General features: G+C 46.0%; 1 protein-coding gene across 7 annotated transcripts in view; it reads right to left on the bottom strand.

Annotated features, from left to right (window-relative positions):
• Positions 1 to 18,485, bottom strand: part of dst (dystonin) — a 779,292-nt gene that overhangs the window by 734,668 nt on the left and 26,139 nt on the right. For 3 of the 7 annotated variants that reach the window (XM_072498412.1, XM_072498427.1, XM_072498428.1), the window contains exons 3-4: positions 16,765 to 16,953; positions 11,642 to 11,849 (exon numbers count right to left, since the gene is read on the bottom strand). In XM_072498412.1, coding sequence (XP_072354513.1) covers positions 11,642 to 11,849; positions 16,765 to 16,953 — 397 coding nt within the window. Of the gene's footprint in view, positions 1 to 10,274; positions 10,425 to 11,641; positions 11,850 to 12,172; positions 12,662 to 16,764; positions 16,954 to 18,485 lie in introns of those variants that run through there. The other 4 variants (XM_072498429.1, XM_072498430.1, XM_072498419.1 and 1 more) reach the window with 3 other exon arrangements.

Below are 18,485 nucleotides of genomic sequence, written 5' to 3'. Positions count from 1 at the left end.
GCGCGAGTCTGGCGAATCAGACAACCAGCAATGTGAAGAATCTCGTTGAGGCTCAGTTCTGGCATTAAGAGTTGTTAAATACAGGACACAATCTCGCCAATCTGGCCGTCGAGAAGCACCTCACCAATCGCGCCCAAAATTACACTTCAAAATTCTTCTGTCAATTGCTCCCAATGGTAGGGTCATTTACTTTCTGCTGTCTAAATGTGACCCTATAATTAATTATGCTCTGAGATAATAAGTTATATTGTGCTGTTGCTGGAAGATGTAAAAAGCTTGGAGAGAGAAAGGGCCTGGATTTATACCATGCCTTCCACAACTTTGGGATGTCCCGGGACACTTTACAGCCACTGAAGGACTTTTGAACTGGAGTCATTGATGTAATGCAGGAAACAGGGCACCATCTTGTGCACAGCAAGACCCCAACAGCAGTGACCAAATCATATGTTTATTTTTCGTAACATTGGTGAAGGAATAAACATCATCCAGCATATTCCAGAGAACTCCCCTGTTCTTAGAATAATGCCGAAGGATCTGAGGTCTGATTGGACCTTCAATTAACATACTTCATATTTTTTTCCAATTAAGGGGCAATTTAGCGTGACCAATCCACAAAGCCTGCACATCTTTGGGTTGTGGGAGTGAAACCCACGCAAACACGGGGAGAATGTGCAAACTCCACACGGACAGTGACCCAGAGCCGGGATCAAACCCGGGACCTCGGTGCCGTGAGGCAGCATTGCTAACCACTGCGTCAACGTGCTGCCCCTAACATACTTCATTTAACAAGGAAGAGACATCCGACAGTGCGGATCTGCCGCAGGATTGCAGTGGAGTGGGGCAGGAAGCCACGGATTTGGGTGTGCTACCCACTGAGCCACAGCTGCTACCACAGGGAAATTAAAGGAAGACAGGAAGAATGTGTGGGGGGGGGGATAGAGCATAGGGTGTCCTTATATGCCGATGACTTGCTGTTATACGTGTCGGAACAGAGTGTGTCGATAGGGGGAATATTGGAGCTGCTTTGAGTGTTTGGGTCTTTCTCGGGGTACAAACTAAATCTAGACAAGAGTGAGTATTTTGTGGTGTCTCGGCCGGGGGTGGGGGGGGGGGGGGGCTGCCATTCTGTAGGGCAAGGACTCACTCGTGAAAGCTGATCTGGCAAGGTGGGATGGTATCCCTCTGTCACTGGCGGGTCGGGTACAGGCGGTTAAAATGTACGTGTTGCCGCGATTTCGGTTTATTTTCCAATGCCTGCTGATTTTCCTGCCAAAGGCTTTTTTCAGAGAGATTGAGGGAAGGATTACTTTGTTCATATGGGGAGGGAAGGTGACCAGAGTTAGACAGGTGCTGTGACAGAGGGGAAGGCAGGCAAGGGGTTTGGGTCTTCCGAACCTGATGTATCACTACTGGGTGGCGAATGTGGAGAAGGTGCGGAGCGGGGTCAGAGGGGTTGATTCTCAGTGGGTCAGAAATGGAGAAGAGTTTGTGCAAGGGGTAGGGATTGAAAGCACTAGCAACAGCACCGCTCCCGATAGCCCCGGGGAAATACTCAGGGAGTCCGGTAATAATAGCTTCATTGAGAATTTGGAGGCAGTTTCACCAACACTTTGGGTTGGGGGCAGGGTCAAGGGAAATGCCGATTCGGGGGAACCACAGATCTGAGCCAGTGAGGTGGGATGGAAATTTTCGGAAATGAGAGGAGAAGGGGATTAAGACGCTAAAAGATTTGTTTCTTAGGGGTCGGTTTGCAGGATTGAAGGAGCTGGAAGCAAAGTATGGGCTGGAGCAGGGAGAAATGTTTAGATACATGCAGGTTCGCGATTTTGCCAGAAAGGAGATACAAAGCTTTCCGGTGGAGCCGGCCTCCACATTGCTGGAGGAGGTGCTGACAACAGGGGGGCTGGAGAAGAGGGTAGTGTCAGCGGTTTACGGAGCTATTTTGGAAGAGGAGAAGGCACCACTGGAAGGGATCAAAGCAAAGTGGGAGGAAGAGTTGGGAGAGGATATGGAGGAGGGGTTCTGGTGTGAGGTGCTCCGGAGTGTCAATGCCTCCACCTCACGCGCGAAACAGCTGAAGGTGGTATACAGAGCACACGTCACGACGGCGAGGATGAGCCAATTCTTTGAAGGAGTAGAAGATGTGTGTAAACGTTGCAGAACGGGCCCCGCTAATCATGTTCATATGTTTTGGTCCTGTCCAAAGCTAGAGGATTACTGGAAGGAGGTTTTTAGGGTAATTTCTAAAGTGGTGCACATGAAACTGGACCCGGGCCCCCGGGATGCCATATTCGGGGTGTCGGACCAGCCGGGGTTGGAAATGGGTGTGGAGGCAGATGTTGTAGCCGTCGCCTCGTTGATCGCCCGAAGGCGGATCCTGATAGGTTGAAGAACAACCTCTCCACCCTGTGCCCTGGCGTGGCAGGGTGGACCTGTTGGAATTCTTGACTCTTGAGAAGGTTAAGTTTGAACTGAGGGGAAGGATGGTGGGGTTCTACAATTCATGGGCATTATTCATTGTGCACTTTCAAGAACTGGATAACATCGGACATTAGTTGGGGCGTGTGGATGGGAGGGTTGTATGTGTTAATGGTGACTATGAGTGATCCCTAATTCCTTTTTTTCATTTGTTTGTGTGAACATGCGGGTTAATGTTTGGGGTTTGGTGGGAAGATGGGATCGTTATTGATATGGGGATTGACATATTTGTTCCTGATTCTTGTTTATTGTTGGTGGGTGTAAAATTGGGAGAAAATGTGAAAAAGGAGAAGAATAAAAATATTTTTTTTAAAAGGGAGACAGGAAAAGTACGAACAATTCAGAACATCATGGAACATCCTCCAATAAATAAGTTCAGTGTTCTCCTGTTTGACCCTTGCTTTGCAGCAAGTTCACATGCAGCAAAGTCATACATTTCATTTTACTGGGACAGCTTCCACTGCAAGCCTGCATTGGAGGCGGGAGTATGTAGGAAGGTGCCTTTAAATAGAGTTCATTATATAGCCAGTCTAATTTAAAAATTCCAATCATCCTGCCACAAAAGGAGGCGGATTCATATGTGACATTTAAAAGGCTTTTGAGGAATTTTAGCTGCTTCAGCCTCATGACAGAATTTATTCAGTGGCATTAACTTAGAAAATGCATAACCTTTGCCCCCCACCCCCACCCCCCTCAAAAGTAAGAAAAGTGACCTGACCACAAACAAAGAGGAAGCGATTCAATGTATCCCAGACATTCAATCTCCTTAAATTGTTTTAAAGTGTGCAGATGATCAATGAGAAACGTATGCTTATTCCATGGGAATTCTTTTTAAACCCACAAATTACTTTAAAGTCAGCTCCACTCAAAGAGAATCACAAGACTCTGGACTTTAGTGACTGCGTAGAATTGGATGCAAGCAGTTAATCTCACATTGATGATCTGAACTAACTTCAAATGCCTTGTAATTCTTCATCTTCAACACAGGAAATCATCCCAAGGAGTGTTATCGGACAAAACTGACAGTGAGTCACACAGGAGACCAGAAGCTCGGTCAAAGAGGTAGCTTTCAAAGAGGAAACGTGAAACGAAAGAGGGTTATAAGAGGTTGAGAGAGGGAAATCAGAGCTCAAGGCCGAAGCAGCAGGAGGCACGATCTTCGATGTTGGGAGTGATGAAAATCGGGAATGTGCAAAAGGCCAAAACTGGAGGAACAAGGGTTGCAGGAAGAGGGAGGGGTGAGGTCCTGGAAGGATTTGAACACACGGAATATTAAAATTTCACGTTGATAAAGCGGAAGTCTAGGGCAGCACGGTGGCGCAGTGGTTAGCTCTGCTGTCTCACGGCACCAAGGTCCCAGGTTCGATCCCGGCTCTGGGTCACTGTCCGTGTGGAGTTTGCACATTCTCCCGTGTTTGCATGGGTTTCACCCCCACAACCCAAAGATGTGCAGGCTAGGTAGATTGGTCACGCTAAATTGCCCCTTATTTGGAAAAAAATAATTTGATACTCTAAGTTTATATTTTAAAAAATAAAGCAGAAGTCACTGTAGGTCATTGAGGACAGGAATGATGGGAGAACACAAGTTAAACACAGGGGCAACACAGTGGTTAGCACTGCTGCCTCACCGCACCAGGGACCCAAGTTCAATTCCCACCTCGGGTAACTGTCTGTGTGGAGGTTGCACCTTTGAGAGTCTGCATGGGTTTCCTCCAGGTGCTCCTGTTTCTTTCCACAGTCCAAAGATGGGTCGGTTAATTGGATTAACCATGCTAAATTGCCCCTTAGTGTCCAAAAGGCCAGGTGGGGTTACTGGGTTACAGGGGTAGGGACGGGCATGGGCCGAGGTAGGGTGCTCTGTCCAAGGATCAGTGCAGACGCGATGGGCCGAATAGTCTCCTCCTGCACGGTATAGATTCTGTGATTCTAGGTAACAGAGTTCTTCTTGAGCTCCAGCTGAAAGGATGGTAATGTGGAAGGCTGCTCAGGAAGGCAGTGGTATAATCGAGCCTGCGAGGTACAGATATGGGATTCAGCAGCAAATGAACTGAGGCAGGGGTGTACCAGGTGTTAAAGCCTAGTGGGCGGGATTCTCCAGTCCACCAGCCCCGCTTTCCGACGCGGCGTGCCCCCACCAGCAGTGGGATTCTTCGTTCCTGCAGCCGGCCAATGGGGTTTCCCATTATGGCCACCCCCATACCGTCGGGAAATCCGCGGGCTACCGGCGAAGCGGAGGGTCCCGCCAGAGAATTCCACAGTATTTTTAAAGCTTTAACTTGCGGCCAGCATAAATTGAAATGTAGTCCTGAATGGAAATGGTGTGGGCTGCAGTCCAGCGATATTACACCACTGCTCCAACACCACTACGACATACAATCATGGTCTTGTAATAATTCCAAGAGGTGCAGTCTAAAAAGGCAAAGCAGGTTTATTCTTCCACACAAACATAGTTGTAGCCACGACCTACAAAACAAATGCCCCAGCCCCGTCCAGGGTGAGGGGTTGATATTTAAGGCCCCGCTGGTGAGCCCCTATAGGGTGGGCCTCCACCCGCTCAACATGGAAACTCATATTCTACAAAGCCCACGGGGAGATCAATCAGCAATCTCCTATGGTCTTTGTGTGGTTTAAAACAGTCCTGTGGAACAAGCCACTATTCCTGATACTTCACAACTACCTCTCAGAGCCTGGCTATAGAGCGATGTGATGAATGTAGGATTTCAGATGTATTGTATTGTAGGTATTTGGTGCAGTTAAGGGTTACAAGCCTGGGTGTGTGTGTGTATGTCTGCCACAGTCAAGTTTTAAAAGAAATCCTAGTTTGAAAGACAGAGGTTTTGGGAGCCAGGGGTGCAAAGCTTTGGCTAATGCAGTTTTGGTTGGATTAAGGGGATTCCCGTGGAGTGAATTAGATTTCAGCTTGTAAGATGATGCCATTGCTGGGTGGAGTTAAGTTATCAGGCATTTTGCAGAAAGCAGGTCAGTGAAGTTCGAGATGTAGCTGTGACCAGAAGTCAAGCAGCTTTGCTCTCACAGCTTTGCTCTCACTGCAGTTCAGTTGAAAGAGATTAACAGTTTTTCCAAGCAGTGTAGATTTGTCCGAGAACAAGGGGGAGCTGAAACAAGATGAGAAGCAGCTTCTGAAGACATACAGCCAGAGTTTCTGCATGGATCTGATAGGGTTCAGGTCTTTTCTTTAAAGCAGTAGCACAAGATCTTTCTTTCTCAAATAACATCTCCTTACAGCAGGTATGCCAATAGGGGATTAGGTGCCAAGATGTTTTTTCTTGTTGTTTGAGTGGGAATAAAAATAGCAGTTAAGGGTAGTATATTCATTGTATTGAGTAGCATTGTTAAGGGCTCATTGCAAGCTATTTCCTCACGTAGTATATTTTAGTACTGTGCCAGCAATAAAGTTTTGTTTCAAACTACCATATCCCTATTTATCCGTGGAATCGCTCCTGGAGCAAGGGATCCTTTCCTCACAGTCTTACAAAATTAAAATAAAATAGTGTGATTCTGTCCAGTATCCTAGCCACTGTTGGGGTCGGGTCGGAGACCGCAATAGGGGTGCACTCTGAGTTCTCCCGCTTACCTAGTTATTGCAGGGGATGGGTAGAAAAAACAAAACCTAAAAGTATTCATGATGGTGGGGAGAAAATGTGCAGTCAACTCATGAAACCAGGGATGGCAAGGTGATGCAGTGGTTAGCACTGCTGCCTCACAGCGCCAAGGACCCGGGTTCGTTCCCAGTCCGTGTGATGTTTGCACACTCTCCCCGGATCTGCGTGGGTCTCACCCCCACAGCCTAAAAGATGTGATCAGGTGGATTGGCCAGGCTAAATTGATCCTCAATTGGAAATATTTAAAAAAACACATGAAACCAACTGCCAACGAGCACTCTATATTACTGTATATTAAGGGTTGTAAGGAGGAGAAGTTTGGGAAGGGTTGCCCTAGTGCAGAAACCAATTTTAGCAGTAGAACTGGCACGAACGAACATTCCAAGTCAAGAATAATTTTAACAAAGAATCAATTCCTCAAAGCTTATCATGTAATTTGGAAATGGTGCATCCCAGAAGATAGATATTGTCTCTTATTGAAATCACACCATCATTCATACTAGTCACATTTTATTACTAATGCAGATTGTATTTTGGATGACCAAAATGAAATAGCGGTTAATTGAACGGTGTAACGTTTTGCATAAAATTAGTTGACTGCTGCCTCACAGCGCCAAGGATCCGGGTTAAGATCCTAGCCCCAGGTCACTGTCCGTGTGGAGTTTGCACATTCTCCCCGTGTCTGCATGGGTCTCACCCCCACAACCCAAGAGATGTGCAGGGTAGGTGGAGTGGCCAAGCAAAATTTTCCCTTAATTGGGGAAAATAAAAATGAATTGGGTTCTCTAAATTTATTTTTAAAAATTAAAATAAATACAATTAACTGTGACTTAATGCAAGTGTAAGACCCAAAATGGAGACTGCTTTTGGAAGCATAAAAAGGTCTACAAAAATGTTTAAGACTTACAGGGCTAGCCTTGTACCGCACACTAAAATTCAAAGTGAATTCTTCATCTCGCAAACTCTTAACAGAGGCTCCTTACAGAATCTGCATTAACATTTTTCAGAACACATTGTTAAATCCAGATAGGGGTGAATTCTCCCCCACCCCACCACCAAACCGCATGTTCCTTGACAGCACACCATTGCCAGTAGTGGGATTCTCCGTTCCCGCCCATTGGGATTTCCCATTGTGGTCACCCCATGCCGCCAAGACACACACGGGCGGGGTTGCGCTGCTGGAGGATCAGAGAATCCCACCGGCGGAAACCTCATCTCATAAATAAATGTATGTTAAGACATGTTAATTCCATATAAAAGTATTTCAGAAACAAGGATAGCTCTGGTGCACTAAATTGAAGATAGTCAGTTTTATGAGGAATCAGAGTCAGAGTCATGAACAGCACAAGAGGCTATTCAACCCATTGTGGCCATTCAACCCACAGAAATCCAGTCAGTCCCACTCCCCACTTCATCCCCTGAAGGTTTATTTCCTGTAAGTGTCCATCCAATCTCCTTTTAAAATAATCAATTGCTTCCACATCCACCACCCCCTTGAGGGCAGTGAGTTGCAGGTGGTTCCACCACTCGCTGCACAGCTTTAGCAGTTAAAAATGCTACCTGGGACTGACGGGATACTCAATGGTCTATTAAACCTCGAAAGCTATCAAAACAGTTAACAGCAGATACTGATATTTTAAAATAAGGTTGTGCAACCAATTATAGGCATTAAAGTATCAATATGTTTGTGACCAGTGGTAATCCATCACGAGGGAGAAGCATTATGCAGAAAGAAAAAGACACAGAAAGCTTGTTATGCTTTGTCCAAGATAATCTAAACAGTTGCAGACTAATTCACCTAATGTGGGACATAAATGAACTACGGGAAACCTGCAGGCTCGCAGTATTGGTTGTTCAAGCCCAATTGTGTGGCACCAGGACATCTGAACATTTCAGAAATTTCAAGTTTAAAAACAGCATCAAATTCATATGAAGTGTGAAGAGGGAGGATAAATCTTGGACCTCTGGAGGAAGAGGCACTTTAGGAACAGACTTGTGATATGAATGCATCAGAACAAAGAGCCAAGATTCCACTGCTGATGCATCATACGAGTCTGTCCCTTGGAGAGTGCAGCAACTGCTATTTTCACAGCTGACTCTCCCCTAGTTACATTATGCAACAGCTGAGATGAGATCTAATTTTATTCATTTACAGTTTAATCCTGTTTAATGGATTAAAATAGTGAACACGCCCATCACAGACAATGGCAATACACTGTGCAACACTGCCAGATTCTGACAATCCACAACAACTTCCATTTTTATGGCACCTTTAACATGGTACGGCATCCCAAGGCTTCACAAGAGTGTTATCGGACAGAAATTGGCACCGACCAACATAAGGAAGTATGAGGGCAGGTGACCTGAAGCTTGGTCAAAGAGTGAAAGGCATATCCACAGTACATCCCAAATACATCACTGCGCCATGACATCAACTTCATTTATTAAACAGAATATGTCAACTTTTAACAAAAAAAAACTGAACCCTTCACCAGTTTCCTCCATGGGCATTTTACTTAGAAAGCTCAATGAGTAAAGATAGCAAATACTTGTACAACAGTGCCAAGGAAATACATCTCAACTAGGGTGGGACAAATGAACCTCGCTTTGGAAAGGAAGTGGGAGTCAACTTGAGTTCTAATCCCTGATCACCAGACAGTTACACTGTTCTGTGCGCACACAACAGTGCAGGATGGGGGCAGCCCACAGTCAAGGCTATGCTATAGGGAATGAGCATTTGGTCAAGGTACCAAAGGTCTGTCAGTTGAGGTAGGATTGGCCCCTCGCTAGTGAGCACTTTCTGTGGACTGAGAGAAACTCAGGCTGGGGGGGGGGGGAAGAGAGAGAAAGAGGGTGTGATAGGGAGAGGGAAGGAAGGAAAACAAAGAAGAAATCGCCCAGTGTTCCACAACACTCAATGGAGACTACAAAAAAAAATCATCAGGCTCCTCCCAGTGTAAAACAATACTCCTGTGTCTGTTAAAGCCAACAATTCAAATGTTACTTATCGACAGAGAATCTATTGCTTTTGTAGATGCTGCATCCATTCTTATACCTCATCCAGAAATATATAAACACGCAGCGCATAAACCGGATACTTGTTTACCTCCAAAAAAAAAATTCATCAAGAACCAAAGGCAACGTGAGATTGTGAAATAAATGCGGCAATTGTTCTGATCAATAATGTACTGCGTGAAAGAGCTGTGGAAACAGATTCAATGGCAGCTTTCAAACAGAAGAGAACCCGAAGGGGAGAAGGCTGTTGGATTCTGGGGAAAGGATGTGGGAGTGCGATGAATTGGATAATTCTGTCAAAGAGCATGTTGAACCAAAGAGCTTGCATCGCGCTGCCATCAATCTGCCAACGCAGTTACAATACTGCTTCAATTGTTCCCTGCTCTGCACAGGGTAGCACTCCACTGCACTAAGGGACAAAGGTGTCCTCATTCTTCGTAACTGCCTGGCAGACTTCAGTCCCAGTTGAGGGGGGGGTGGGGGGGGAGGAGAGAAAGTCGAGTCATTTCGTTCCCAGTTGTCTTCGGAATTGATCCAATGACTAAGCAGAATCATCACCTGACAGAACGATCCCAGTCTCTCTTTGGAAGGTGAGCAGTGTCACAAAATGCAGCATTTGTACCCTCCTGGGGTACAATTCTTTGTGACAGCATGTGTGTCACGTTGGACAGGAGCTGCTAAGGCCAGACTGCTATCAGTAAGAGGCTCAAGTGTTACACATCACACGTCAAGTAATGGGCAGATCTCTCAAACTAATCTGATTTGAAAGATGGAAGGGTGGGGGTGGGGGGTGATAAGTTCTAGTCAAATACATGATGTTTGTTATTATTTATAGAAAGTTCGATTTTTAAAAAGTCAAAATCCAGATGGGCATCATTAGGCAAGGAGGACTGTGAAAATAAATCTCAGACTCTGCGTTTATATTTCAGTTCACACACAGCAGCATACACACACAGAAAATATTTGTATCAGTGTCTGGATCAACCATGGAAAAATAAATCGACTGCAGTGCTGACAAAACACTTCATTTAGCCGTTATTACGGTCCAATCATTCGGGACAATACACGGGCCAAAATAAAAGGGGGAAGAGAGAAGAGATTGAGAGAGGCAGACAGAGGCGAAACCGTTAGCTTAAAGCCCAGGCAAAGCGGATTTACCTTTATACCGTTCCAGCACGTCTTCGTAAGCCTGCAGATACTCCAGTTCATCGGCGAAATAATAAGCAGCGGGGGTGAAACCGGCCATGGGTGCTGGAGGGAGGGCTGGACACCGTCTTTCCAGTTCTCCTTTAACTTGGAGAGAAGGTCTGACACACACACACACACCCACCGAGGGCTGGGAACTTGGCAGAGCCAGGCTCCAGGGGCGAGCTGTGCGAAGGACCGCCCTGGAATCGGCAGCACCAATTGCTGCAGTTAGCCCTGCCCTCATCCTCTCGCACCAATCCCAACAGGCGAGAGAGGGAGGAGAGCGAGGGAAGCCATGGACGCCGGCGTTCTAGTCACTGCTTCCCTCTCCTCCCTTTCCCATTCACACAACCTCCAGCCTCACCTCTCCCTCTCCAAAAACCCCCTCCCATCTTCCCCAACCTGAACCCTGATCCAGACCCCCTCCCCGCCCCACACACACACACCCCTACAAGACAGGGGGGGGGGGGGGGCTCCATCACCGACCACATATATTTGAAGTACATCGCTTTTCATGCTATTGTTCAACAGGCCGCAGAAGATGGCGTGGGATCTCTCCGTGTGTGTGTGGAAACGGCAGCGTTTAGTATTGTCTGGGGATGCAGGGAGAGCAATGGAATAATCCCATCATAATAAAAGTCTTGACCCATGCATCTTTACATCAAATGGTCTCCTTTTTTTAAAAAAATGTACATCCTGAACAGAGCAAAAATATATATATATATTTTTAAACTCAGTCTGCAAAACGTTCCTATTTATAATTGAAATCCAACGTTATAGCTTGCAGCCGAGCATGTCTGGGTGCACAGAGTACTCGGTTCATCGCTGCCTGGGTTATTCCGGGAAGGAAAGGTAAGAGGAACAATTCGCCCCCGAGGCACAGTCTGTGGGAGGGAATTCTTTACATTGCATTCAACCCAAGCTGCTCTTCATTTCTATCCCAATGTTATATTACAGTACACCCCCTTGCCTGTTCGGGGCACATTATAATATAACATCGGTAGTAGATAGGGTGTCAATGTCAAGAGAAAAGGCAAGAAGGTGCATCGGTTTGGCCAAATCCCACATCACCTTTATAGATCAGAGTGTGATTGCAAAATGGGATTACAATGAATGTAAACGCGTAGGGCGATGCTGGTCAGCTTCACACACCACCCAACCGTAGCTCCAAATCACTAGAAACAAAAATGAAAGCTTTCAGCCTACAAGGGAGATAAGAGTTAGAAGACCTGGAGAATCCTGCGGCTCTAATGCACAATAAAGAGTCCTCAATGTACATAGGGGGAGGGGGTCCAGATTTTGAGCAATGTGAACATGATGAAGCAATGGGATCTCACCGGCTATCCTGAGGACGGCTCTCTCTGCCGGGTCCAGCACCGAACCTCCGTGAATCTTCCTCTTGGACCTCTCGTGTTTGGGCAGGTTCCAGGGCAGCGTGTCCCCGGGAGCTGGCGAGACAGCCCCTGATCTCTGACCAGAGTCATCCTCTTCGTCTGAATAATCGGCGGAAGACATGGAGCAAGGGCGAGAGCTGCTGCCGATACTCTGCAGACAGAGAGGGACAGACAAAAGATCAAATAAAACACAGACATCTATTGGTGCGCAAGTGATGAGCAGGACAAATGATTTCAACCAACATTTCTTCTTCAAAACCTGCCGTCAACCACTCACGTATAATCTTTACCCCCCCCCCCCCCCCTTTAATTAATAGGCTTTCATTTTTATAAAGAATGTGTTTCCAAAAGACATGACTGATTTCTTACTGCCGACTGACACACACAAAAAGCCTTGAACATGAGAGGGTGGTGGGTATTTCTGCTGACAACATATTGTATTTGTCTCCCCCACCAGGGCTAGCACAGACTTACCATGGCTCACAGGAAGCGAATCCTTCACCAGTATTTCTTTTGTTGATGCAGATTTCTGATTTCTTTAGTTTAAATAGTTAGATTATTCCCATTGCACTCACAGGAGGAGGATTCAGTGGAGGCACTCTGCTTCCCTCTCTCTTCCCGACGCCTTACTGAGCCCCAGGTGCTGCTTGCAAACCCTCCCTAGGGTATGATGCAGGCTGCCGAAGTGAGTGCATTAAAAAAGTCCATCCATGGGATCATTCACACGAAGCTCCCGCACTGGCCAAATGAAGCCAGCCGCTGCTTTAGCAAACCGCAGTTCCGGCTATAAGGGGGGACTTTAGGTTCAGTGCATCATTCAAGTGACTCATCACCACTCTGCTTTCAACTTCTTTCTTCCCTCTCTCTCAGCCGCACACTAATGCCTTTTGTTTACCCCGACGTCGAGACACACAGCATCGTTATTATGTACGAGGGATGCACTGGTCTCCTGGTACATTGCAAAAATCCCCTTTCCTCGTCACACAGTTCACGAATCAACCAACTCGTGCTTTTCCGATAGGACAGCCCCCTCCCCAGCCAGCCAGCCAGTCAGCGAGAGCCCAATGGGTCCCAGGTAGCAGCGATTGCCTGATCCTGGCTGTCAATCTCCATGGAGGGAGGCTGTGGTTTGGTACACTGTCACAGTCACTGGTCCCATCCCAGATATATCCCTACATCACAAACACCATCAACGAATAAAGAGAGGCTGTAAATACCCGGAAATGAACCAAAACTATTGTTGCCACTCCTCCCCAGGTCGCTCCTGTACGTGGAAGGAATTTATTTTTCTTTTGTTGCCACAGGGGCAATAGGACTAATTGGGCAGCTCTTTTTTTTTAAAAGAAGGAGGTATTATGATGGGCTGAACGACCTCCTTTCTGTGTTGTATCATTTTAGAATTAATCGGTTCCATCCCCCACTGACCCATTGACAGAATATGCCAGAGTGAAAGTCCCACTGGTTCAAACATCTATTAACAGCTATCAATGTAGCAGCAAGAGGAAATTCGCATCGGCTGGCCTGCAGTCCTGCTTCTGTTTCACACAAACCTCTTCCGACCCCTCCATCTGATGGAGGTGGGCAAAAAAGTGGAGTTGAGGCAGTGGGGTGGCACAGTGATTAGCACTGTGGGACCCGGCTTCAATTTCAACTTGGGTCACTGTCTGTGTGGAGTCTGCACATTCTCCCCGAGTCTGCATGGGGTTCCTCCGGGTGCTCTGGTTTTCTCCCAAAGGTGTGCAGGTTAGGTGGGATTGGCCATGTTAAATTGCCCGTTAGTGTCCAGGGATGTGCAGGCTAGGTGATGGGGCTACGGGGATAGGGCGTGGTGAACATGAGTAGAGTGCCCGTTCGAAAGGCATCCTTCTGCACTGGAGGCATTCTATGACGTGTATGTGGTGCAAAATCAGTCATTGATGGAGAATGGGCTTGAGGGGACACCTGGCCTCCTCCTGACTTTTGCTATGTTTTTAAGACTGAGTCAGATAACAAGGGAATTGAAGGGTCTTGAGGACAGAAAATTGCAGTTGAGAACCATGATCTAATTGAACAGCAGAGCAGGCTCAAGGGCACAAATCGCCTGCTCTTACTCCTAATTCATATGTATGTTCTTATCACCATTCTGGAGTGGCCAGAATGGACTGGGAACGGACACTTTTAGGTAAATCTGTGACAGAACAGTGGGACGCATTTAATCAGCAAATAGGGAGGGCACAGGGCCAACATGTTCCTAGACAAAGGGTGGGTTAAACCAGGAAAGTACAGGTCAGTCAGTCTAACCTCAGTGGTGGGGAAACTACTGGAAGCAATTCTGAGTAACAGAATAAATCTGCATTTGGAGAGGCAGGGATTAATCAAGAACAGTCAGCATGGTTTTGCTAAGGGTAGGAGATCATGTCTGAGCAACTTGATTGAATTTTCCGAAGAGGTGACCAGTTGTGTAGATGAGGGAATTGCATTTGATGTAGTCTACTTGGACTTCAGCAAGGTTTTTGATAAGGTGCCACATGAGAGACTGATATTGAAATAAGAGCCCATGGGATCCAAGGAAATTGAATCTAGAACTGGCCAAGTGGTAGGATGGAGAAGGTGATGGTCAAGGTGTGTTGTTCTGACAGGAAACCAGTGTCCAGTAGGACCCCGCAGGGATTGTTGTAGGGGCCCTTTCTGTTTGTGGTTTATATAAATGATTTAGACATCAATATAAGAGGGTTGATCAGTTCATGGACGATGCGAAAATTGGTGGGTGTGGTAAAGCGTGAGCAGGATAGCTTTTGATTACAGGAGGAGATAGATGAGCTGATCAGTGACAAATGGAATTCAGTCTGGACATGTGTGTGAGGTGATGCACTTGGGCAGGACAAGCAAGGCAAGGGAATACATGATAAACGGCAGGACCCTGGAAACACCGATGATCAGAAACTTTGGTGTGCATATACACCGGTCCCTTAAGGTAGCAGGGCAGGTGGATAAAATGGGTAAGGAGGCATATGATAAACTTGCTTTTATTAGCCGAGGCATAGAGTTTAAGAACAGGGAGGTTATGCTGGAACTGTATAAAACATTGGTTAAGCCACAGATAGAATAGTGTGTGCATTTCTGGAATCCACATTATAGGAGGGATATGATGGCCCTGGAAAGGCTGCAAAGGTGATTTACTAGGATGTTGCCTGGGATGGAGAGTTTATATATGAAGAGCGATTGGATAGACTGCTGTTGTTTTCCTTGGAGCAGGGAAGACTGAGGATGTCATGATTGAGATGTATCAAATTATGATGGGCATAGATAGAGAGGAAGAAACATGTCTTCTTTGTGGAGGGATCAATGACATGGGGGCATAGATTTAAGGCAAGGGGAAAAAGGTTTTGAGGGCATGCAAGTAAAATATTTTTCACCCAGAGGGTGGTGTTGATCTGGAACTCACTGTCTGAAACGGTGTTGGGGGCAGAGATTCTAATAACATTTAAGAAGTATTTAGATGTGAACTTGCAATGCCAAGGTATATGAATCAAATGATGAAAATGGGACTGGGATAGTTGGGTGATTGTTTATGACTGGCCCATATGCGATGGGCCGAAGGGCCTATTCTGTGCTGTAGACCTCTAACACAAAACAGCTCACTTGATTGGCATCCCATCCAGAAACATTCATGCCATTCACCACCAATGCACAGTGGCAGCCATGTGTACCATCTACAAGATACACTGCAGGAACTCACCAAGGTTCCTTAGACAGCACCTTCCAAAACCACAACCACTTCCATCCAGAAGAATAAGGGCAGCAGATACCGGTAACACCATCACCTGGATGTTCCCCTCCAAATCGCTCACCATCCTGACTTGAAAATATATTGCCGTTCCTTCACTGTCGCTGGGTCAAAATCCTGGAACTCCCTCCCCAACAGCACAGTGGGTGTAGCTACACCACATGGATTGCAGCAGTTCAAGAAGGCAGCTCACTACCAATTTCTCAAGGGCAATTAGGGATGGGCAATAAAAGCTGGCTTAGAAAGCGGCGCTCACATCCCATGAATGATTGTTTAAAAATCCGGCCAGCGTAATGTTCCATTCCTTTCTACACCATGTGTTTACGTCCTTTAACCATAAAATGCTGCAAGAGGAATACAATGAAATTCCACCATTCAAACCTGTGCAGGAAACTGCAACATGTCAAATTTACAGATGGAAATATTGTTTGAGAAAAAATAATAGTACTGCTGGGATTTTTTGCCATTCAGCAACCAATCACTCAAGCTGGTTACAGTTTTTATGAACACAGACCGTTCTGTGATTCAACGCATTTGTAAATGTAAAAATCAAAATCATTTGATATCCACCGTTACCCAAAAGGTCTAAAATAATCAGTTTTAAAAATCTGAACATGTTCCGCTGTCCAATTCAGGACAATTCCACAGAATGTATATTGCCAGGTACCCTCATCTACTACCACTGAAGGAAGCCATTCAGCCCATCCTTTCTGTGCCAGTTCTTTGAGAGAGCTATCCAATTAGTTCCTGTTCTCTCCCCAGAGTTTGTATATCCCCCCATCCCACTCGTTTCCAATTCAATTAATTCCCTTCAGCAAGTTATTACTGAATCGACTTTCATCGCATGTTCAGGCAATGTCCTTTAACACATAAGTAAACATACAACAATTACAATGTTGATTGGGTGTGGTATCATATTATTAATATTTGAAACTTCAATTGCCAAACAAGAAATACCTCCAAACACCCTCCACCCCCTCTCCCCATTGTGATTGCTGGGGATTCCAGGTTAGCTGAAAGTACAGCTGAGCACCCATAAGGACGTTAACTGTGCTGTTGAGAACCAGAAAACAAATGCACAAAATGCCAGGAGCTGACCCAACACCATCGCCCACAGGTATGAAGATTGTGCCCTGCAAGATCAATAAATGCATTAAACACAACCCTCCACCCGGATCCCAGGGAAAGGTCACAAGTTTATTTGCCAATCGCCAATTTATTTGATGTAACAACAACAGTCCCACTCTTCCACCCTGCCCCGAGATACCCCCTCTCCCCCGTGGTGTGTGATCACACTCACCGCTCTGCGTGTTGGGGTTCCCTGCACCGAGTGATAAAACTCCGGCTGCACCCGGCTGCTCCGCTTGATTTTCCTCCTCCTCACCAGATGCTCCTGGTCGCTCTCGGGTATCTCCACCAGAGGCTTGGACTCGTCCGAAACTCGCAACCTGCTGCTCCTCCTGCCATGCCGCGGGCTGTGCCGAAACCCCTGCCAAAAGAGCAAGACGGGTGAGTCTTTTTTGAATGGAAAGCTTTCAAACTCAAAGATGTGCTCTCCGCCCCGTCTGCAGCTCCGCCTGGCGTCACTGCGGTGACAACTCCCCAAGTGCAGAAGGGCGGGATCGGAGTTCAGCACTGTTCCTAAGCAACATCTTTATAGGATATTAATTACACAGCTCAGAATAAACCGTGGGACGACAATAAGGATGCTGGGGCATCCTATACATTCCTCCTCCTCCCCCAATGGTGTCTCCAATTTAACGATAGTTTTCTCAATATTCATTGAGCAGAAAGTTGCAAAGGGACATTGATGGATTAAGTGAGTGGGCGAACTGGTAAATGGCCTTCAAGGTGGAGAAATGTGACCTCATCTGCTTTGGACCCAAAATAAAGGTAGATCAGAGTACTTTCCAAATGACCAGGAGCTCCTGGAGGAGCGAGGAGAGGATTCGAAGTCCATCTACAGAAATCACTAAATATTATTGAGCTGGGTCAAAATCAATGGAATGTTGGTCTTTTCATCTCAGGGGCTGATAGACAGAGTGCTCGAGCAATATAAAGCTCTGGTTAGACACCATCGAAAGCACCATGTACAGTTCAGGAAGCATATAGACCCTCGAGAGAGAGTGCAGCTCTCAGATTCACCAGAATTACAGTAGAGCTAAAAGGGTTAAATTATGAGGACATAATCTCCCTCCATAATTGTCCAATGTTCCTAGATCTCTAAGGTGAGGCTCACTGCTGACATTTCAAGCACTCATTGACCATCCATAGGTCAGGTATGGTACAGCCGGCTGCCCAGTCGAGCTCCCTTTATACTTTCTACACTTACCAGAGCCATCCTCACAAAAGCACCCCACCATTGCACCAACCCTGAAAGAGCCATCGCCTGATCTTCTTATGTGGCTAGTCTGTGTTTACTGGGAACAAGATTCAGATATTATAATAACAATCTTTATTATCGTCATGTAAGTAGGCTTACATTAACACTGCAATGAAGTTACTGTTGTCATGGGGGTGTCCCTTTAAGAACGGTTTTGTATTATCGAATGGCTTCAGTGATGATATTGTGTGGGTGGAGCTGGGCTGTGGCTCTGAGTTTTACTTTTGGAAGCTGGAATCAGAGAAGTCTGTCTTGTATCTCTCTCTGTATGTTAAAAGGTGTCTCCAGATTATCTGATAACCTCAAAGTAATAACTGTTTTGTGGAAGGAATTCAAACCTACTGTTTTGGTAAAAGGGTTTTTTGGTTTATGGATGTTGTTACTTGATTGAAACAGTAAAGGGAATTCATTAAGGGTTTTAAATAGTACTGTAGCTGTGTGGGGTATTTATGTTTGTAGTTGATAAAAATGCTTACTGTGTGCGTTCATAAAAATGTTAACTGAATTTGTAGAATAAACTTTGTTTTTGATTAAAAGTGCTTAAGACCTCTGTTGAATAACACCTGAAGAGTAGGCCCTTGTGCTCCTCATAACTAAAATCTATAAACAGTTGTAGGTCAAGTGAACTCCATGATATA

Source organism: Scyliorhinus torazame, chromosome 4, assembly GCF_047496885.1.
Source record: "Scyliorhinus torazame isolate Kashiwa2021f chromosome 4, sScyTor2.1, whole genome shotgun sequence".
NCBI classification, from domain to species: domain Eukaryota; kingdom Metazoa; phylum Chordata; class Chondrichthyes; order Carcharhiniformes; family Scyliorhinidae; genus Scyliorhinus; species Scyliorhinus torazame.
Note: the sequence above shows the minus strand (reverse complement) of the source record. Positions and strands in the feature narration are given on the sequence as shown.